We start from the raw sequence: 23,375 nt of genomic DNA on the forward strand, positions 1-23,375 counted from the left end.
TGGTGACCAGTGAGGCCAGAGACATGGTAGTTTAAGTCTCAACCTCACTACCATTTCCCCGCCCGATCACTTCTCACATTCAGCTCAGAGCGCCAGCCTAACCTACTAGGATCCCTGCCTTTTAGAAAACTATCATTTTTTCCCGAGAAACGCAATGGGTGTTATTAACCTTCTGAACAAGCATCAAAGTGAAGTATGTATAGGCAAGATTTCCGATCCACTTAACTGAAACATCCAGATTCTAACCACGGCAGCAACCATTTTTCGTTACTCTGAGATTGGCCAGTTATTGATACGTATGATATTGATGAATGTATCATGACCAGGAACAAGATTTTAAAATATCCGCATCAAGTATAAGTTGCAAGTACGTTTTGCAACTTTAAAATCTGTAATGTCAAATATGAGTAATTATAGCCCAAATGACTACTAACACCGCAGCTTCCTAGCAATCTAACATGTGAACAAGTGTTATAGGTTTGCTTGATAACACAAAGATCTTCAATCTCAAAGGCTATATCATCGAATACCTCCTGATACCACACCTTCTGTGGTGTCTGAATCCAAAAAGGATGACACGACAGTTGCATCATTTTAATAGTTGCAATATATTTAAAGTTTACTGAACATAAGACATGATTGTTAACCGATAGAGCTTCCTGTAACAATCGTTTAGGTATTAGTCATCCAGTGGAGCTTTGGGATTATACAGCTGTTTGTGAAACTATAGCAATGCGAGGACAATAGTTACTAACATCGATTCCCAAGCATTAATCAGGATAATGTGGTTTTTCCTCAGCTTTATTTCCCAGAAAAGTAATTCAGTTTCCACTCGATTTGTTAAGCTTAATGGGGTAAAATTCCCAGTTATCTCACTCTCTACTAGAACAGTACTAGTGCTCAATAGACCTCAGACAGATCGCAGCTAGTTGTGTTAATCAGATAACAGGCAAATGGAATTTAATTAGCGGGGAACAAACGCTGCTATAGGACTCATAAAGAGGTGCGTGATGGGACACCCAAACCCCACTTGCATTAAACAAATGTGCCATGTTCTCTTCTTATAATGTATAGTAAAAAAATCTAGAATACCGCATATCCTGGTAAACATCTTGCACATATAAATAACTATTAAAGAAGAAATCCTATGGCAATTCCATTGTACATGAAGTATATATTCACCCATATGTTTAGCAGGATTGAGCACTAAATGATTTGGAATCATGACTGAGTCAATCCAACCCATTTTAATTTATTGGGACTGCGTCATGATCTGAGTCTGTTCTCTGTTTAGTGTACCAATTGGGTGAACTATCAGAACTCACTTTAAAGGTAAATAAAACACTTTGGCAACTGAACTACTCAATAGGTAAAGTTCTAAAGGTACCACCCCCATGGCATTGGGTATCTAACAGGCATATCTTACAATTGTGGCAACAGCTGTCAGCAGAAATCTGTTTACCTGTGAACCAGGTACTGTATGACTACTGACAGAAGCAGTAACTAATATATTTGGAAATGAGGCTAGAGTAGGAAAAATATAAGTTAGACTTAAGTGAAAAGTAGAACATCTTTCAAGATTTAAAACATCAATATAAGCAAATTAAGGTTTACAGTGTCTCCTCGCGGAAACGCGCAAAGCAACCCTAAAATAGATACACTTCATAAACGTTTCTTCATGTGCTGTCTAGTCTTGAAATTATATTTCAATCAGAAGCTTCTGCACACCTACAGAATCTCGTGACGAGGAGAAGAACTATAACATTGAAAACTCAAGTTATTACAATCCTCAACATGGAACAATCAGAAAGTGTACTCACTTTGTTAGAAACGTGTGTCACTGATTTATAGAAAACCAACCAATGTTGGCCTCGAGCATTTTAAAACACACATTATTATTTATTAAACGAACATATCAAGGCACAGTTTAACTCAGTTAATACAATATCATATAATAATTAAAAATTCTAATGGCTGAAAGCATAATCACGAATAATTGCTTCAATTCCACTGACTATCCACTAAAACCAGTTAATGTGTATAACTTTGTATTGCAATACCTCATTCTTCTTTCGAGATGCTTGTCTTCATAATCCATTCACACTTGGATGCACCTCTCCCTGTTGGCTGCGGTTCTTTTAATAGACTCCTTCGCAACCACCACGCTCGGTGTTCAAGTCACTTTTCGTCTATTAAGATTTACTTCCATGTGCAAACATCTTCAGGAACGGGTTTCCATTCGCTGGCGTCCTCCTGGCGTGGGTCGCCGCTATTTGCACCGAATATAGCTGCCCCCTGCCGACCCGTCTCTGTCCATTCACCTCAGTCGTCCTTATTACTTCTCATCTCCTCATATCTGGGAGCGGCTCCTCTCCAGGTCGGTCGTCTGGAACAGTGGAGGCGCCTCTGAGGACTAGCCTTTTCTCGTCATCTTTACCTAGACTCTCATTCATCCGGTCTTGTAACTTCTGGTGTATTAGAGTTTTATAAGTCTGTACATAGTACTTGGTGTTAAAACCACTAGACTTAGTGTATATTAAGACGTTAGCAGGGTTGGGAGATTCACACCTTCCATCTCCCCTAGTGACACGATCCGGAGGCCGCATGCCAGCTCACCTGGCAGCAAGGCAGTGCTAGCGGCCTGCCCGTTGGTCTGCGATTCTTTTGCACAACAAGGGAGCACCATGGATCGTGTGCAGTCTGCATAAAGTGTCTGGGGAATCTCAATTTGACGATAAGTGCCAACCAAGGCATTTTGTAATCATTCAACGCGCGGACAAAAAAGAAGAGCACATGCACACTCGTCTTAAAACAGTCTCCTAACGGAATCTTCGGTCCCCCCGCTCCTCATCCAGCTCCCACGGCATCGAGTGCCGCGCAGCGGTGGGCACCACGCCGGGAGAAGAGATGGCTTCATCGGCACCCAGTGCGGGTGTCGAGAGAACGCACGCACTGTCAGAACACCGCAAACCGTCTCACCGAGCTCCCCGCCAACAGGATAGGCGCACCCGCACTGCTCCCTCTCCCCGCGGGCAAAGCAGCTAAGCTCCCGCCGGCTACAACTCTCCAGCCTGTAGCGGTCTGAGACACCACACAGAGGCTGAGAGATCCCGCTCCAAGACACCAACCACCCTGCCCCGCAGGACATCCGAGCGGCACGGTCGATTCGGCCATCACGCAAGAGCCGTTGAGATCCGGTGCGCGCAAAACTCCGGCCCCTGCTCGTTGAGCAGTCTCGTTCCCGTACTAGACCAAGTACCGCCAGAGACCTCTCATAGACGCAGAGGGGAACGTATTGCTCTGACGGAATGCCAGAACCCACTCTGCCTCAACACACGCCCACCGAGACCCACCGTCGCGTGTCTCTTTTATCATCAGTGGGAAACCTGCTCACTCGCCAGGCTTCCCCACCCTCCCACCGAAAGCTGCCTGGCCACCGGTCCAACCTTGTTCCAGTCTCATCGCCCAGTCCAGATCAGGCGCGATGCCGCAGTCCCACGTAACCACATAGAATCCACCGTTCTCTGGTACCTTTACGCTCTACGGGTGGGCACGGAAACAGAAGCCTAATTCTCAGTATTTACACCTAGAAAAAAAAAAAAAAAAAATCACAGCGAATCTAAACCAAGCCCAAACTCTAAAGAAATAAGAAAAAGAAGAAGAAGAAACTAAGTTCTAAAAATGATAATGAACTAGACTGGTAAAATAGGGTTTTCCAAACCAACTTACTACGAAAGAATAAAACACAAGAAAATAGGATAAACAGCCTTTGATACATAGTCGTACTCGCAGCAGCCGCATGCCAAGTCTCATCTCCGGACAAAATACTTCCACATACGGTGGTCACCAGCCCCCAGACACCGGATAAACTCACCGGCACTCGCAATCTTTACCGAACCCAAGACCCTTCTCGATCCGAAGTCGACTCTTCGCACTGCGCTGGTCACGCGGTTACAACTCTCATCGCCGTCATTCACCAAACGCGTATGGATGACTCCACTGGTACAGCAGAGTCTCCAAGTGCCATGATCTCCGTACGACAACCACACATGGCTCCCAGGCGCGGTCTCCTCAATTGGACTTCTTGGCTCTCAGCCTGGCATCACAAACCATCGGTCTCCCGCGATGACCAACGCTATCACGGGGATATATTGGGAAACCCACAGAGACGACAGGCCCCAGAGACCTAGGGCACAGAACAAAGCTCCAACATGGTCTCATTCGGACGCCCTGGGCATACCACCGGCCCCGGGCGAACACACACAGTTCACATCTCAGATCCCCGTCAGACCAAGCTGAGGGGACACTGGAGGTCCACTATTAGCAACTCCCTCTCCTCCAGTCAGATACGGTCCATCTTACTTGAGCACTAGGCCCTCAGGTCCACCCGGACTCTGGAGCCTGGAAACAGGCCCCAGCACGACCAGCTTGTAACTGGGCCGTCCATCGTCGTCCTCGCACCACACGGCTCAGATGGAAAACAAAAAAAAAAGGCAAAAGGTATAAAGCCGGTTAAACAGCACATCGGCCCCGCCCCGATAGGACCCTCCCCCCCGAGCGCGGCGCGCCCTCCCTCCCACAAGGACCGCCCACGCTCAGTCCACAGCCGAAACGCATTAAGCTAAATAGAATCATATCTGCCAAGTACAGAGGAGGTGAATCTATACACCAGGGCTAGCTGGCTGAGCAAGCGGCTGGGCACAGAAAGCTGAGGACCGTTTAGAACATATATAATCCCGGCAGCAATGCGCGAACGAGCCCAAGCCCTAGGGATCTTTGGGAAAAGACATACGTTGGCTACCTTTTGGCAACCGTATGGATGCATCGGACTCTTTGTTTATATCATGTATTCTATTACAGAACTCCCGTCAAATCAAGAAGTGTTAATCAGTAAAAGTAAACTCGTGACAAATAGACAGAATCCCATTCTTCTTACATCTATATAATCTCACAGCATGAGAAGAGAGGACAGAACAGACAAAGACCCAAGACCAAGAAACACCCACAAATTCCCTCCCTTAAGCTTTGAAAAATCCGGTTTCCTGATTGGTCCTCTTCTCAGGTGCTCAGTTCCCTTTGTTAACCCTTTACAGGTAAAAGAAACATTATCCCTTAGCTATCTGTTTATGACACTTGGTCTCTACTGAACAAAAGGGTGTGGCAAACATCCAGAACCAAGAATCCACACTGAGAATTCTCTGCCCTCATGTTCCAGCACATGTAAAAAAAGTCAGTAAACTCACATAAGACCGACAAAATGGATTTGTCAAGAATAAATCATGCCAAACCAACCTAGTTTCCTTCTTTGAAAGGATTACTGATAAACTAGTGGATGGGTGGGAAGCATATATCTTGATTTTAGTAAAGCTTTCGGTAGTATCCCCAGATGACAGTCTCATAAGCAACCAATGGAAATGCTGTCCAGATCAGGCCTGCACAACATATGGCCCGCGGAGGCTCACTGTGTGGCCCGCGACGGGGAATCAAAGGGTTCTTGGCTGCCGGCTGCGGCGGGGAGCCCAGAGTCCTTTAAATCCCAGCCGCGGCCGGGAATCAAAGGGCTCTGGGCTACCCACAGAGATTTCCGCTGCGGCTGAGATTTAAAGGGCTCAGGGCTCCCCGGCGGCTGCAGGCAGCCCAGAGTCCTTTGAATCCCGGCCGTGGCTCCAGCGGATGGGCTGGGGCTGGGATTTAAAGGTCTCAGGCTCCCCTCAGTGGCAGGACCTCTGGGCCCTTTAAATCCCTGCCCCAGCCCCGCAAAACTCCAGTTTCCCCCAGCCGCTGGAGCCCCGGGCCCTTTAATTTGCCTCTGACAGCTCCCAGCCACCTCTTCAGCTGGGAGCCCCTGACTGATTTAAAATCGAAGTATCACCTCTCCATCTCTAACCTTCCTTTTTGGCCCACAGCTGTTTTGGTGGGGCGGCCGCTGGGGAAGGAGGGTTTGTTTCTGCAGGGCTGGGCAGTGCTGGGGAGGGGTGTTTCCGTGGGAGGTCCTGGGGCGGGGGGTGCTTTTGCGGGGCTGGGAGGTTTCGGCCCTCAGCTGTTTTCTTTGGAGTAATGTGGCCCTCGCCGCTTTACAAGTTGTGCAGGCCTGGTCTAGATGAAATTATTGTAAGGTGTGTGCATCCCTGATTGAAAAACAATACTCAAAGGAGTAGTTATCAATGGTTCGGTGTCAAACTGGGAGGGCATCTAATGGGATCCTGCAAGGGTTTGTTCTGGGTCTCATGTTATTCAATGTTTTCAATAATGACTTGGATAATGGAGTCAAGTATCAGAGGGGTAGCCGTGTTAGTTTGGATCTGTAAAAGCAGCAAAAAAATCCTGTGGCACTTTATAGACTAACAGACGTTTTGGAGCATGAGCTTTCGTTGGGTGAATACCCAGGCATGCATCCAACGAACTGGGTATTCACCCACGAAAGCTCATGCTCCAAAATGTCTGTTAGTCTATAAGGTGCCACAGGATTCTTTGCTGCTTTTTTGAATAATGGAGTGGAGAGTATGTCTGTAAAATCTGTAGTGATACCAAGCTAACAGGGGTTGCAAGCACTTTAGAGGACAGAAGTAGAATACAAAGTGACCCTGATAAATTGGAGAACTGGTCTGAAGTTAACAAGCTGAAATTCAATAAAGATAAGTAAGTAGGAAGGAAAAATCAAGTGTACAAAATACAAAATGGGGACCCAACTGGCTAGGCAGCAGTACTACAGAAAAGGATGTGGGGGTCAAAGTGGTCATAAATTGACTGTGCTCCAACAGCATGATACACTTGCAAAAAAGGTAAACAAACATTCTGGGGTGTATTAACAAGAGTGGCATAAGTTCAGCAGCAGCTAGCTGTTCCACTCTACTCTGTCCTGGTGAGGCCCCAGCTGGAGTATTGTGTCCAGTTTTGGATAGCACACTTTAAGAAAAATGTGGACAAACTGGACAATCCAGAGAAAAGCGATAAAAAATGATGAAAGGTTAAAAACACAGGCATGTTAATATCCTGAGAAAAGAAGACTACTAATGGTCTTCAAATATGTTAAGGGCTGTGATAAAGGAGGGTGGGATCAATTGTTCTCCATGTCCACTGGAGGTAGGACCAGAAGTACTTGGCTTAACCTGCAGCAAGGGAGATTTAAGTTAGATATTCGGAAAAACTTTCAATTATAAAGGATAGTTAAATACTGGAATAGGTTACAAAGGAAGATTGTGGAATCCCAGCATTGGAGGTTTTAAAGAACATGTTAGACAAATACCTGTCAGGGAGGGTCTGTCTTCTCTTGCATCAGTGCAGGGAGATTGACTAGATTACTTTAAAGTCCCTTCCAGCCCTACATTTCTATGATCCTATGAAACCCTACATCTTTAATTACACCCAGAAATGAACTGAAAACCAGTCTACCCTGTGAAAGATAGGAGCAGTGTATGAAGCACCACTAAAAGCAGGCTTTTGTACATCATTATGTGCCACCAACATTTCAAAGTGGTCTTCAGGTGTAGCCTACATCCAAAAGAAATAGCCACAGCTTTTTAGCCTATAAGCACATTGAGTAAAATAGCCACTGCTGCTATTGGACATCCAGAAATAACACTTTAGTATCACACTAATGAGCGTGGCATGAAAAAGCCAAATAGAGTCATGAGGACAAATGAGCGTAATTCTGCTTTGCAATTCTGAGCAACAGAAAGATAGGCAAAAATCTCCCATCTCCTCTGTGTCCTTCTCCCATACTTCTATCATATATAGGTTCCATGTTGGCTTGCTAACTCTTATCCAGGCCACAATCTCAAGTAGTGACCAAGACAGCAGATCAACTGGACTGTGCAGTGGATGGAAGATGTAAAGTTGGAGGTCTTCTACACAATAAAGGCACCACAGGCCACATCATCTGGCTAGCATCCCCACAACAGACTGACCTGCAGATTGAACAGGGTTTTGTTTGTTTGTTTGTTGAGATACTGGGGTCTTTCCTCTGGAAAAGATATGACCTGAAAAAGCCTTCAAAAGAGGACCTCAAGGTTTTGCTGGCCGTCATTTGAAAGAAACACAGGTTTAAATGATTGAGCATAGCCCAAGGCACTCCCTGAGCACTACCAGAACCTCAGGGAGAGATGTTTTGCAACTCCAGCAGATGACTCCTAGTTACTATTCTGCTTCCTCAAAGATTGCTCAGAATCAGACTAGAGTGCCAATCTTACCCAAAGCAGAGTGAAAATTTGCCCTGCCATGAAACACTGGTTTCTGTAAGTGAGTCAAAACACTCCAGACACCAACCTGCCTACCACTGGAAACAGTTCTGCTGATTGGGACTTTGCCTCCAGCACAGGATCTACAAAGTAATGACTGCTTGCACAGCCATGGTTAGATCTCAGCTTGGCCAGGCTCACACCATGCCTTCTTCTATTTTAGCATCATCTACTCCAGTCACCTTCCTGCTTTAAATGTTGCAATCCAGATTTATACAACATTGACATGGAGGAACAAATTAGAAGAGGGGCACTTTGACACCACTCTGTCAATGGTAAAGGACACACAATCAAAATGACTAACTAGGCAATTAACAGAGCATTCACAGCCATCTAAAAATCCAACTTTTTTGAATGGCTTCTGAAAGCCAGCCAATAAAATGATAGGCCCTTAGCTCCATCAGGAAAGGTGGGCTCCAACCTCAAAATAGTGCAAGTCCTTATCACATACAGACAAGGACAAGTAGCTGCACTATTCAATCTCACCTCAGAAACTAGATCAAGAGTGTGGAGTGTAACATATTGAGCCAGAGGTCACACAGAATAGTCCCACAGCTGTAATGATATCCTCAAACTCATCACCAAAAAAGGCATTTAGAAGAAGAGTGATGGAATGCCTGACAAAATTTTAACTAAGGTAAGGTGAAGTCAGACTTTTGGACTGTATTAGCTGGGATTTCTTTAAGTGTATTTAACTGAAATAGTTTAAAAGCCACCATTTGTGACACTGCAACTGAGTTAAACAGGGTTTTGAATACTTTCTCTATTATATAATCAACATAAGTACCTGGCTCAGTTAATGAAATACAAGCAATTCAACTTCTGAGCAAATGATTCCCACTGCCAAAAAGCCACACACTTTAAACAGTAATATGTTCTGACCTTCTCTTCTCCCTAGGTAACGTTTCTACAAAATTAAATTACAGTACTTAATGCTCATGTTGAAACAAATACCATAGTACACTTGGTTTAAATTTGAACACTGAAAATATACCTTAAAGAACAGTATGAAGAGAGAATCAGAAGTTTATGAAAATTGAAGAACTTACTTCAATAGCTCGTAATTCTTTTCATTTAATCTCACAGCATTCTCTCGCCAAAATTTCTCAGATTTGTGTACAGGACTCCATTCTAATCTTCCTGACTTGAGCTCAGAACTGTACTCATCAAATGAACTAGAGTACAAAAAACACAGGGTGAAATACTAGTTTCCCATGAATGGGCCTTTAACAATGCATCAGAAGCTCTACTCCTTGAGAGAGAGTAGGATTTGTAAAGAATCACAAAAAGAACAGGAGTACTTGTGGCACCTTAGAGACTAACAAGTTTATTTCAGCATGGGCTTTCGTTCTTTACAAATCTGTATCAAAATTCTGATTTGGATAAATTGTTTAAAAATATTGGTGGAACATCCTTAAGAAACATGAAAGTGAGCACAGGTTGAGGGGAGGGGAAGAATCTCTTTGTCACTTGGGCCACTTCAGAAACTTAAGATTTAGGCCTGATCTACATTAGAAAATTAGGCAGGCACAACTACATTGCTCCGGGGTGTGAAAAAAATCCATACCCAAGTGGCATAGTTAAACTGACTTAAGTCCTTGTGTAGGCAGCACTAGTCGACAAAAGAATTCTTCCATTGACCTAGCTACTGCCTCTTGGGGAGATGGATTACCTATGCAGATGGAAGAACTCCTCCCATCAATGTAGGTAGTATTCACACTGAAGTGCCACAGCAGTACACTGTGCTATTGTAATGTTTTAAGTGTTTACAAGCACTTAGTTGCAGGATTAAAAAAAAGGCACTCTCCCCATACCTCTACTTTACTTTTACACAGAACATAATCTTAAATTTACTGATCTGAAATATAAAATGTTTTTACAAACTCTAGCAATCCCATTTTATTCATAAGTGAACTATTCTCCTAAATATGGGATTCCAGATCCCAAGAAAAAAATCTGTTAACAGTACACGTTTAGAGAAAGCTAAACTGCTTTGTACATTTGTTAGTGGTTACTAAAGTCTAAAAAGGAATTCCTCTGACCAGGGATCATGGACCCAATTTAGAGATACAAGTTATAGTCTAAATTATACATCCAGCATAAATTGTGATAAATGACTCACTAGTGTATTCGTGTTCATTTAGCATTCTATGGGTCTACACTAAGTTTCATATTTTGAAAGTACCAAATTCGACTCCAGCGCAAGCAGATGCAACTCTTGTTGAAAATCCTGCCTATTAAACTGTCAGTTAAGAAGCACATGTGCGTAAGCATAGTAGATTTTTCTAGTCAAATATATGACAGACATCCAATTAGAAACTGGATCTTTCATATACTGTTGGGAAGATATGGTATACCAGAACACCACCAGCGTATCTACTATTTTCTGTTTTTAAAACATAATTAAAATCAATAAGTTTGCCAGTATTTCAAGTGACACAGGTTTAAAAACTCATACTATAAAATATACCTAAGATCCTGGACACTCTCACCAAGCTTTTCTAGTAGAAACTTAATATCCTCACTTATGTCTTCATCATCATATTTCTGCTGATCCAAGTTCTCTAGTTGCTTCAGAATTTTGCATTGGATCATAGCGAGAGCATACTCTTGGCGAGTTTCTCTTTCAATAGATTTTTCTAGGAGATTCTGGCAAAAAAAAGGTAAAAGTTCAATATAAATCATTTACAGTTTCATAAATAGTAGTATTTACTACAGATTTATCTTTCTGCAAATATCCTCTAAGACTAATCTGAATTATGCAAGAAGGTCTGTAGTTTCATCAACAGTATTAATCATTTATTAAAAGGCTTGCTTGAGAGGGCAATATTATGAGCTGACAAGGATTCCAATATATTTTGGCCCTAATTTTCAGTGAGGTTAGTACAATTACATGCTCAAGAGTGCCTTTCCAACAGCATGAAAGTGACCAGTTTATATTAGTTCCTATATAACTTTATATAGAAAGAGTAATGTAACTGGGAAACAGTACAGGGAAGAGGTGACCAGACCTCTGTGGAGAAAGAAGTGGTTCTGGACTATTTAGAAAAGCTGGACGAGCACAAGTCCATGGGGCCAAATGCATTGCATCCGAGGGTGCTAAAGAAGTTGGTGGATGTGACTGCAGAGCCATTGGCCATTATCTCTGAAAACTCACGGTGATCGGTGGAGGTCCCGGATGACTGGAAAAAGGCTACTGTAATGCCCATCTTTTAAAAAGGGAAGGAGGATGATCCAGGAAACTACAGACCAGTCAGCCTCACCTCTGTCCCTGGAAAAATCATGGACCAGGGCCTCAAGGAATCAATTCTGAAGCACTTAGAGGAGACAAAAGTGATTAGGAACAGTCCATAGTGAATCCATGCTGACAAGTCAGGCCTAACCTAATTGCCTTCTATGACAAGATAACTGGTTCTGTGTATGAGGGAAAGCAGTGGATGTGTTATTCCTTTACTTTAGCAAAAGTTTTGATATGGTCTCCCACAGTATTCTTGCCAGTAAGTTAAAGAAGTATGGTCTGGATGAATGGACTATAAGGTGAATAAAAAGCTGGCTAGATTCATCGGGCTCAATGGGTAGTGATCAATGGCTGCATGTCTAGTTGGCAGCCAGCAGAAAGCAGAGTGCCCCAAGGGTAATTCCTGGGGCCGGTTTTGTTCAATATTTCATTAATGATCTGGAGGATGGCATGGATTGCACCCTCAGCAAGTTTGCAGATGACACTAAACTCGAAGGAGTGGTAGATACGCTAGAGGACAGGGATAGGATACAGAGGGACCTAGACAAATTGAAGGATTGGGACAAAAGAAATATGAGGAGATTCAACAAGAACAAGTGCAGAGTCCTGCAGTTAGGACGGAAGAATCCCATGCACTGCTACAGACTAGGGACTGAGTGGCTAGGCAGCCGTTCTGCAGAAAAGGACTAGGGGTTATAGTGAACAAGAAGCTGCGATATGAGTCAACAGGTGGCCCTTGTTGCAAGACGGCTTCTGGCATTTGGCTGTATAAGTAGGAGCATTGCCAGCAGATCGAGGGATGTGATCATTCCCCCTCTATCAGCATGGTGAGGCCTCATCTGGAGTAGTGTGTCCAGTTTCCCCATGCTACAAGAAGGATGTGGAAAAATTGGAAAGAGTCCAGTGGAGGGCAACAAAAATGACTAGGGCTGCAGCACATGACTTATGAGGAGAGGCTGAGGGAACTGGGATTGTTTAGTCTGCAGAAGAGAAGAATGAGGGGGGATCTAATAGCTGCTTTCAACTGCCTGAAAGGGGGTTCCAAAGAGGATGGATCTAGACTGTTCTCACTGGTACCAGATGACAGAAGAAGGAGTAATGGTCTCAAGTTGCAGTGGGGGAGGTTCAGCTGGGTATTAGGAAAAACTTTTTCACTATAAGGGTGAAGAAGCACTGGAATGGGTTACCTAGGGAGGTGGTGGAATCTCCTTCCTTAGAAGGTTTTTAGGTCAGGCTTGACAGAGCCCTGGCTAGGATGATTTAGTTGGGAATTGGTCCTGCTTTGAGCAGGGGGTTGGACTGGATGACCTCCTGAGGTCCGTTCCAACCCTGGTACTCTATGATTCTATGATAACATTTTAGAAAAGTAAAGACAGGCCTTGCAATGCATAATTCACATCTGAATCTAGAGATCACTTCCTCAAAGTCTGGGCATATTCAGATCAGGGATTTTAGTTCAAGCCCATCTCTATTAGTAAGAAGAATGCTGGCATAAGCACACAGTGCAGCAACCAGTAATGTCACTGACTCCCACTATCAGTTCATTATCTTTCACTCAATTTAATCAGGTTCAAATTATGCTGTTCAATCAAAGCAAGTCCCTTTTTACTGTGATAATGCACATTATCAATATTAAAAAAAGCCTCAGTGAGCAAAAGCCATGTTCATATGAATAGGTCATAATTATCTTTCAGGAACAAGGGAAGTAATTACCTGGAGAGAGAGAGAGACAACGAGAACGAAAGAACGAGAACTAACTGGACCACTAATTTAATGTATGCGATGTTTTAGGTGTGCGGATCCCAGGGCATTAGAGAGACAAGGTGGATGAGGTAATATCTTTTATTGGACCTGAAGAAAAGCTCTGTGTAAACTGAAAAACTTCTCTCTCACCAACAGATGTCAGTCCAGTAATTTAGTGACATTTCTACTACAATGTTTCTCAATACCCTGCTTAAAGATAACCATGTCAGATTTATATTTAGGGTTCTTCAAACTTCCTAGACAGATAGTACAGTAAAACATGATCAATGAGTAATATTCCCTTTAAATACAACCATCGAATTTTTTTTAATTACTCTCAGGTTCTATTGCTGCCTTCAACAGCCAAGCACAACTGAACTGGCTGAAATGGGGGAGAAGGTACTCCCACACCCCCCAGTTTCACAATCTGTCATCCTTTACATACAGACAGCTGAAGGAATGTTTAGGCACAGGTGGACAATGCAATTCAATACGAATTTATTTCTGATACTTTCTTTCCCAACTTCTACAAACCCCAAGCTTCAGGTTATATGTGATACTTTACTGCTCTCCAAGTTGGAAAAGCTCAATTTTGCAGTCAGAAATACCTAAACTGCTGAAGACACGCAATGAATTATGGATAAGAGGTTGTATTTAATTTATGCAGCCCTAAAATTGTCAACAGGGTCCAGGTTTGCAAGAAGACACTGTCTGTATCTCCTGAGAAGACAGTGTTTGATATATGAGGACTGGGTGACTGTATATTTCAATTATTAAAAGAGAAGATTAGATTTAAACACGTTTTTAACAAGTAAAATTTTGTACCTTTTTGCTTGAGCCTGAGAAAGCATTATAGCAACTAAAAAAGAATTTATGTCTGCAGGTCAATAGCATGGATTAGTCTAAGAAAGTCAGAAACAAGGGCTCCTTTTCTGGTATATTAACCGTTCAAGGGTACAGAAACTCGGTGGGTCAGTGGACTGTAGTGCTTCTGGAGTACCTCTTCCCCAGACAGTACATTATTCTAAGAAAGGTGGGAGTAAATCCCACCAAAAAGGTGGGGAAAACATTTTATAGTAGCAAAAATCTAGCAAATAACCACAATAAAAACAGGTTGCTATGGAACTGGTGACGCAGAAGTTTTTATGTGCATAGTGGTCAACTAACGTTACCACAGGAATCTTAATGTACTTTTTTGTACTTTATATCCTAGAGCTCTTTAAGGAAGAAAGATTCACAAAAACTCCAAAAATGCACTTCCTGGAGACAAAGGTATGTTATTGGACAATCCTAAAAACAAAAAGGTACGTTACCAGACAGCTAGCATAGACTGAACATCCTTCTCCCATCCAGACCTAGAGACTGAGGTGGAGAGAACCTGAGGTGAACCCTCTCTGCAACAACAACAAAAATGGAGGATTCTGGAAATACCTAGCTGCCACAAAGCAAACTATGATCAGAAAGCAGATCCCCACATTTTGAGTTTCTCTGCCCAATGGTCCCAGGGCATTCTGGGGTTCAAGGTCCAACAAGTTTCAATGTGGGTGTGCAACTTGGGGACCAGACATTCACACACCATTGCGGTAGGGAGAAAATAATTTGGTGGGTGGGTGGGGTTTCTAGGATGGTTACGAAGACCAGAAGGTTGCCTTTTAAAAAGTACAAAAGTGCAATAAATATCACTGCTGAAGTGCATAGCTTGCAATTTAAGTTCCATACTCCACAAGTTTTAAATTCTTATAACTTTGTTGAACCAAAAATAAATTTAAAAAAAAAAATAACCAACACACACACATTAGGAAGGCTGAAACTCATAATGAAGATTACAACCTTGTCAGGTTTCAAGTTTCCAAATACACTAATTACATTGGAGCCCAGCCAAAACATATACAACTGTAGTTCTTTCCATAAAAAGGAAGTTTCCCGTGTCCCCACCATCCTCCATCAACTAGCCATTTTAATTCCCTATACTATACATATGATCACATTTGAAAGGTATGCACATAAAACATCCAATGCGTGGGTGCAAGAAGGGATGACACATACAAACCAGAGTATGTTTGCACATGTGTGCACGAACACAAAGATTCAGGAGGCCACAATGCTTTGGTATTATAAAACTTCTTGATAGGATCAGCCATTTTCAGATTTACTGATATAATATTGCAGCAGAAGTCAACTACTCAGTGCTCTTATGTGGATATCTCATCCCAACATACATTACACTATCCATGCTTATGCCAGTCTTGCAAAGTTTCTCCTCAAAAATCTTTGTTTTGGACACATTGACAGAAAATGATTTTCTGTCAATCACAATAAAAGGCTGGTGAGTAGATTTTCTGCCTGAGCTGGTACATTTTTATGAAATATCTGCAAGGCCAGTTTACCTATTTACTAAGTGTTAAAAGAGTGTCATTCTTATGTTCTAACACCAATTTCTGTGTCAGCATTTTTTTAATACATTCTGTAAATAGGATTTTAACAGAATAAAGAGGAACAATGAACATTCATATTGGGATCTGCCAGTTCAAGAAGGCACAGAAAGCTGCATTCCTTTTACCCTACAAAGAATCCACATATTAACTCTGGCTCTGAAAGGAAAGTCAGAGTTAATGTGGACTACACATCCAACCCAGCATGCCAGGAAATAATCTATGGAAACACTTTGGTAAGAGACAAAACCATGTAAACCCACTACAATTACAGTCAACTTTACTTACCCGAAATGCTGCAAGGATAATTCTAGTTACTTTCTCTTTGACAGATTCTTGGAGAATGTCAGACAGAACTGGAACAATATTATATCGACGCAGATATTCACACATTTGAGGACTGAACGCCAAGAGCCATATGGAGAAAATCATCTGATACTGGAGCTGGAAGCCACATTTGTTACTCAGGACTCCCATGATACTGAAAGACATAATTAACATAGGTAGTAGTGCAAATGTTTCACAATGGGCAAGTGGACTGTGTATATGACCCTGAACATGTAAGGTTTTCTTTAAAATTAATGTTAGCAAGAAAGCTCATTGGCAAAAGCTAAAAGTTTTAGGTACAAAACTAAGGATTGGATGAAACCAGTAGTTCATGATCCCCAGCACTTGCACTTATGTGATTAGCCTAATCACTTTATTCAGTGAAGTTTTCATTTTTAACAGGTTACATTTCCAAGCCTTATGGTTGCAAAAAAATGTTTTCTAAATATGACCTAATGCAGCACTGTTTGTTTTCAGATTAACAGCCAATATATGATTAGAGTAATCTAGTGAATGTTAATGTAATTAACATACTTCATTGTTATTTTAGGAAAAACTTGCATCTACTCTGGGATTGCATTGTGGAGCTGAAGAGTGGGGAGAGAGCACAAGCAAAGACAGACCATTTTCTTCTGATGTCCCTAGTCTCATCTTGGAATGTAATAATTTAAATACAATGTACGCAAAACGCAAACTAATGAACACACCATTCATGATGAGTCTAACCCTAGCCTGTAATCAGAGTAATGCTTAGTGATATGTATTTGTGACTTTCATGACCTGGCATGAGACGGGACTATGACAACAGTAATATCTGCTGAACAGAGCTTTCGTGTGTGTGTAAAACAACAGATAGAACTGGTCAAAAGTTTTTAGATAATAGAGTTTTTTGATGGAAATGCTAATTTGATTAAAACAATTTGTTTTGATGAAATATTTTGATTTTGTCAAAATTTTACAAAAAATTATCAAAGTGCTTCATTTCAGCAAAGTCAAAGCACTTTGTTTCAACTTTATTATTTTGGATTTGAAATTTTATTATAGTTTATTCCTATACACTATTTGAAAGACATGTCCTTTTAATAAGGTAATTGTGCAGCATGTTGGTATTTCCAAAACAAAGTTTTTCAGAATTTTCATTTCACTGGAAATTTTGACTTTTTGATCCCCTTCAAGGCAAAAGGAAATTTTGAAGTGCAGAATTTCCAACAGAATTAAAATTTTGAGTTTCAATCAGCTCTAATAACAAGTCATTTACAATACAGAGGTTTACATAGTGATCTTTTCCAAGTAAGGCCAGTGATAAGTTTCTGAACTCATGCACCATTTATTCCTCTTTGAAAGAAACTGACAGGTTTTGGGTAGAAAGTGATCTACTAAAAACATTACATAATAAAATGGAGCTATAATTCCAGAAAGTATAACTCTCCACAAATACTTGCAGTAATCTTTAATGTAAGTTTCTACTGGACCTTTAATTTTTATTTAATCTGTTTTCAATCACCTGCAGTATCTCAGTCTCATATATAACAAACCCCCAGCATGGTGCTCTAACCTTTAAGACAAATAGCTATGATCACCTCTAAGTTATTAATAGAACAATACTCTATGAAGACCTAAAAACAGTTATGGGTACTCATTGAGGCCACATATTTTTCAGCTCATTTGTTTGCATGCAAGCGTTACTATATGAGCACAAATAAGAATTTCATGGCTACAAATAAGAAAGTTTTTTGAAAATTAAGCCTGAAGAGATCAATTGCAAGGAAGGTCATTTGGGGAATAGCCTATTGTGCATGTTTGAAATGTAACTATTCCTGCATAGAGTAAGAAAGATACTCACCAGTTCACCCCATCTGCTTCTACCCATGCAAAACGATATTCATTGACCCTGAGCATCAGCTGCAGGCATCCAGCAACACACTGTACATATTGGGAACTCTAAAGAGGAAACAAGACCATCGCCTTTATTTTTATGATTAAGGAACTAAATAGTCTTGAAATTTTGTAAAAATTTCAGTAGGCCAGAGATTTTCCTATTCTGGACACTAGATTTCATAATAGCTACAAAGGCTCTGGTTAAGTCTCCATACACCAATGTTTCGTGAACCCTTCAACAGAATCTTTATAAGGGAGTACAGAAAAAAAAATTCCTGCAAATGTGAACTTTTGGAAGAAAGCATCAAATTGAAAGCCATTTTTCTAAAAAATTGTTATAACATATGTCCTGCAACGGTGTGTCCATAATTCAGTTTAAACTAGTGCTGGAGTTGAATCTGTGCAACTGGCTGCTAGTAGAAGCTCTAGCAAAATATTATTAAATCTGTACTTGTGACTGTGACTGGATTTGCTTTATGGGAGTGTTCAAGTACCATTAAAAAAGGAAGGCAAGCACTCAGGCACGCAGGAACATGCTTCACTGTTTCATACACCTCCAAATTTTTCTACTAAGAAAATGCTTGGAAACCTGTGCAAGCCCTTTGAAAGGTTATTGAATTTCTGACTTTATGAATTGCAGCTTGAGAACGTTACCTTCACCACCAGCTTCTCTCACAATGAAATGGGATGGCTCTCTGGAGGTGAAGTGCTACCTAGCCTCTTCATATTAAGAAATTAAGATTTTTGTGATCAATCATTAATACCTCTTGGGTAGTACATTACTACCACCCCTCTATCCCGATATAATACAGTCCTCTGGGGAGAAAAAAAAATCTCACCGTGCTATAGGTAAGACCGTGTTATATCAAACTTGCTTTGGCTCCCCTGTTCCTTGTTCTCTGACCACTCTCTCCAGAGACCCCTGTCCCTAATCACCCCCAGGAACCCACCCCTTACCCAACCCCCCTGCTCCCCGTCCCCTGACTGCTACAACTCCTATCCACCACCCCGTCCCCAACCTCTGACAGGTCCTCACTGGCAGCGGCGGGATGCGGAGTCCCAGCCTGCTCCACTCTGCCACCTCCCAGGCGCGGCGCTCCACTTCCAACCACCGGCGAGAGCGGGGAGGTTGGGGAAAGGATGCCCCCCGTACTCACCTGTGGCAGGAAGCAGAGCAATGTGGTCCCAGCTCACTCCGCTTTCCTTGCCCATGTCACTGGGCGTGGGGGGGGGGGAGGTCCCGCAATGACCTGTGGTGGGAGGTAGAGCGCAGTGGCTGGGAGCTGGCACAGTGGAGCAGGCTGGGGACGGGTTGTTCCACTTCTGCCACTGCCAGTGAGTGTGGAGGGATCCCTTCCCCCAAGCGACACAACTGGGGCTGGGGCTGGGGCAAGGGAAGCAGAGCGGGCTGCTCCTGGCCCCCTGCTATTCCCCAGGACCACTCTGGGACTAGGGGGCCCCCAAAATTGCCCTGCCCCCTCAGCTCCTGCCTCCTAGACCCTGGGGGGAAGGGGAGCCCCTGACTGCCCCCAAGACCTTCTGCCCCTTATCCAACCCCTCGGCCCTGGCCCAGCCCAGGACCCTTAACACGCTGCTCAGAACAGCGTGTCAGAGCTTTACCGCATTGTATGTGAACCCGTGTTATATCAGGACGCGTTATATCGGGGTAGAGGTGTACTTTGCTAGTATTTAGAAAAGGTTGGCACTTGATTCCAAGATGGAAAATTAATATTCTTTCAATGCAAAAAGGTAGAAACATTCATTGGAAAGCTTGAAAAGCACAGAGAGGAAATACGGAGTTCCCTGTTTCTCCCCAGTATGATGGGAACTGCGGTGTCAGCCAGGAACAATTCAGCGTTTGAGCAACTTCAGATTTAGCTGCAGAACTATTATTCAACACTTGCATAAAAAAAGGAAGTGGATCACTAACTACCTTCCATTCAACAGACCATGAGTCTGCAGCACCAGCAAGGCCATTGAGAGACAAAAAAAAGTCTGGAAGTTGCTCTCTAGTGAGGATCTGAGAAAACGGTCTAAAGGAATATCACCTTGCCTTTATTGAAGTTCTCATCTTCTTACCTTTGTGATTTACAAGTGTAATTAGAAGTTCCTTCATTTGATGGAGACCTAGAACATAAATCCCTATACTTCAGAAAATCTAAGCAGTAATTAAACTAAGATGGTGGAATACGGAATATTGCCACAGATTTGGCAGCTAACAGGATTTCTTACAAGAGGCAGATTTCCTGGAAAATCAAGAACTCTAACTGTAATCTTAGCTCTGTAACAGAACTCCTCTATGGCATTGGATATAAATTCAGAACCCCCAGGGCAGAGATTAGAGTGAGAAAAGAACACAAGGTGATGGTCATTCATGCATCTTGAGCAGATAAAAGAAGGATTAGGGGAGAGCAAGAGTCACACCGTACAGGGCTTTGAAGCCAGCAACAATATTTGCCGACTGAAGGCAATTGTTGCAAAAATTAGATAAATGCATGTTAAATAAGTATTAGTGTCTACATGCTCCAAAAAAGGAATAGGATATACAAAAAGAACACCGCATATGGTAAGAGATAGTCCCAGCCCCCAAAACCCAACAATTTAAATAGAGAAGGGAAGAGCTGTGGAAAGAATTTACGCACGCATCATGTTTCACTGCTGCTGCCATGGCCATTTTATAACACACATCTGAATATGCCTTTTCTGTACATGTGAAACCAAAGTTCTTTGTTTGCTTATATAAAGTATAGAGCAGTTCCTCACACTACATTACGGTAATTCTTCGCCTAGTCTAGCGGTACATAAATGGCCTCACTGTCTAAAGCATCTCAGCTAGATTTATGCATAAAAGTATCACCAGAAAAATATGTATTGTTCCCCAAAAATCACCTCCACATTTTAAAAGGTGTTTTTTTAAAATTTCTAAAGATTTTATTTGATTGTGTTAACAAAAGAGCACGTAAGCTATATACCAGGAAGAGTTCCCCAGAAGTGAAGTCTGCTATAGTGTCGAAAAAGAGGTGGAAAGCCCAATCATTTGCTATGATATGTTCATTAAAACATACACCAATACTCTTATATTAACAGTCAATGAGTTTAATGGATTAAAAGGTTTTCCCTCCCACATCTCAATCTCAACAGCTCCATGATTGCAAGATACATACATAGTGTTGACTGAAGTTTAAAGTGTGATTTGGTCTGCATACTGTACTTCTCATAGCAGCAGCAACAAAGTTCTCAAAATGTGATGAGAATGGTACTTTACTCTGATTTCTCTCAGATTCTCAAACATCTTGACTAATTTATTGGAACATACTTAGACATGTTTTCCTACAAGCCTGTATTTTCTCCAAGTGCCTCTAAAACAGGGGTCAGCAACCTTTGGCACGCGGCCTGTCATGGTAAAGCCTCTGGCATGCAGCCTGTCAGGGTAACGCCACTGGTAGGCCAGGCTGGTTTGTCTAGCTGGTGCATCCACAGGCACTGAGCCCCGCAGCTCCACTGGCTTCGGTTCACCATTCCCAGCCAACGGGAACTGCAGGAAACGGTGGCTAGCACTTCCCTAGGCCCGCGCCACTTCCCATAGCTCCCATTGGCCAGTAACGGTGAACCGCAGCCAGTGGGAGCTGCGGGGCTCCGTGCCTGCGGATGCACCAGATAAACAAACCAGCCTGGCCCGCTAGTGGCTTTACTCAGCTAGGCCGGTGCCAAAGGTACCCGACCCCTTCTCTAAAACATCATGGTAGATCAGCAACATTCTAGAAGGTCAAGAATGTCAAAACACTTAAAAGAGGAAAGAAATTTCAAGCAAGTCCTGGATGAAATGAAAAGGTAAGAGACAATATGAGAGGCTTATGCTTCTCCACAAGAACTGCAAATGAATTTGTTCCCCCCTCTGGCCTCCACTTCTACCTTTATATAACCAGAAACTGAGGAAGACCACACACTGATAATTAACAAGGACATTTATTTCAGATCGATAGTATTGGCTTTCATAAATCTTGCAAGTAAAAGGTAACACAGATTCATAGAAATCACAGAACAACAGGGTTGGAAGGGACCTCAGGTCGTCATCTACCCCCTGCTCAAAGCAGGACTAATCCCCAACTAAATCATCCCAGCCAGGGCTTTGTCAAGCCTGACCTTAACATGGATGGAAGCATCTGCTGTACAAACCAAAACTACTAGCTCTTGAAAAAATTAACTGTATAAATCTCAAAAATTTTAGTTATTTATCTGCAACATAGGAAGTATCTCTATTACTGAAATTAAGAATTGCCAGATCTTTAAGACACAATCATAAAAATCTCTCCCAATACTGCTTTCAATGAAAATAAAAATCCCTCATTGTTCATTAGGATGAGCCATAATTTCCTCATGTCTGCAAAAGATGCTGTCATTGCATCCTAAACTCAACCTCAGTTTACATACCGAAGGATATGTAGAAGTAAGATTACTCACTGTTCTAAGGCCCTATGACAAGGGCCATCTGCATAATGGAGGTTTGAAACAGCAATATTGCAAAGGAGTATCTGAGAATGTTTCAATCTCCACTTTTAGGCCTTGTCTTCTCTAGGAAAAAATAAAGGGGGTATTTTTAACCCACTGTAATCTAACCTGCATTAAAACCTTAGTGAAGGAAAGGTAAATTGCAGTTTTAACCCACATTAGCAGGTACCAGTGACCAGTTAACATGGGTTAAAATGACAACGTACTTTGTTTTCACGAACCCAAATTAACACCCTAGTGAATGCAAGTTAAAAATACATCTTTTTCCTTAGTGAAGATACTGTTTTACATTTAAAGGAGATGCAGCAACTCCAGGTGTATACTTATAAATCTCCTAAAAAGCCATTCATGCCTTTAATTTTAACACATTCTTTGGACCCTAAAAATCATCAAGTGTCAAACTGTTTATCCTGCCACCACTTTTGCAAGAGTAGTGGAGTGAAATTTCTTCACTATGCCACAACAATATAGAAAATTGAAGTTATGAGGTTTACTTTCACCTGCTACATTGCCAAATTGCATTCTGAATTGCACTGCCTATATCGCACAAAGGAACTGAGTCTAACCTTCCCTTATAAGCCAGTACACACTGCGGTGGAATTCCACTCTCCTCCTCAGAACTCAGTTTACTCAAGTAAGAAGGCTTGATAATGCCTAAGAAAGCACTAAACTTTCAAGGTACGTTTTTGTAGCTGCATATTGTAGAGGTTTATCTAGGGTGATTTTATATGTAATATTTTCTGCAGTATTTACAATAAGATACCTTAAGGATTCAGAAGCAACTTACCCTCTGAATTTCCTTTGCTGCCAGTCAGAGTTTGATACTGAACAACTAGTGTTCAGTTTTTAGTATTTAATTGCCCCTTCCTTTTCCCATCTCATAACTGGAATGATGCTACCACTGCCAATTCAATCCAGATGTAATTGTAATATCCTGACTCAATGTGAATTGATAAGCAGAAGCACTAGTGTCCCATACATTTCATTATCAAATACCATTACGCAGAACAT

At 42.1% G+C, this 23,375-nt stretch overlaps 1 protein-coding gene across 2 annotated transcripts in view; it reads right to left on the bottom strand.

Moving 5' to 3' along the window:
• ATP6V1H (ATPase H+ transporting V1 subunit H) overlaps window positions 1-23,375 on the bottom strand; it is a 93,755-nt gene that overhangs the window by 37,793 nt on the left and 32,587 nt on the right. For both annotated transcript variants that reach the window (XM_032774696.2, XM_032774695.2), the window contains 4 exons: window positions 17,821-17,918; window positions 15,939-16,131; window positions 10,708-10,886; window positions 9,287-9,412 (listed from right to left, as the gene is read on the bottom strand). In XM_032774696.2, coding sequence (XP_032630587.1) covers window positions 9,287-9,412; window positions 10,708-10,886; window positions 15,939-16,131; window positions 17,821-17,918 — 596 coding nt within the window. The remainder of the gene's footprint in view (window positions 1-9,286; window positions 9,413-10,707; window positions 10,887-15,938; window positions 16,132-17,820; window positions 17,919-23,375) is intronic.

The sequence above is a fragment of the Chelonoidis abingdonii genome, chromosome 2 (assembly GCF_003597395.2).
Source record: "Chelonoidis abingdonii isolate Lonesome George chromosome 2, CheloAbing_2.0, whole genome shotgun sequence".
Lineage (NCBI taxonomy): Eukaryota > Metazoa > Chordata > Testudines > Testudinidae > Chelonoidis > Chelonoidis abingdonii.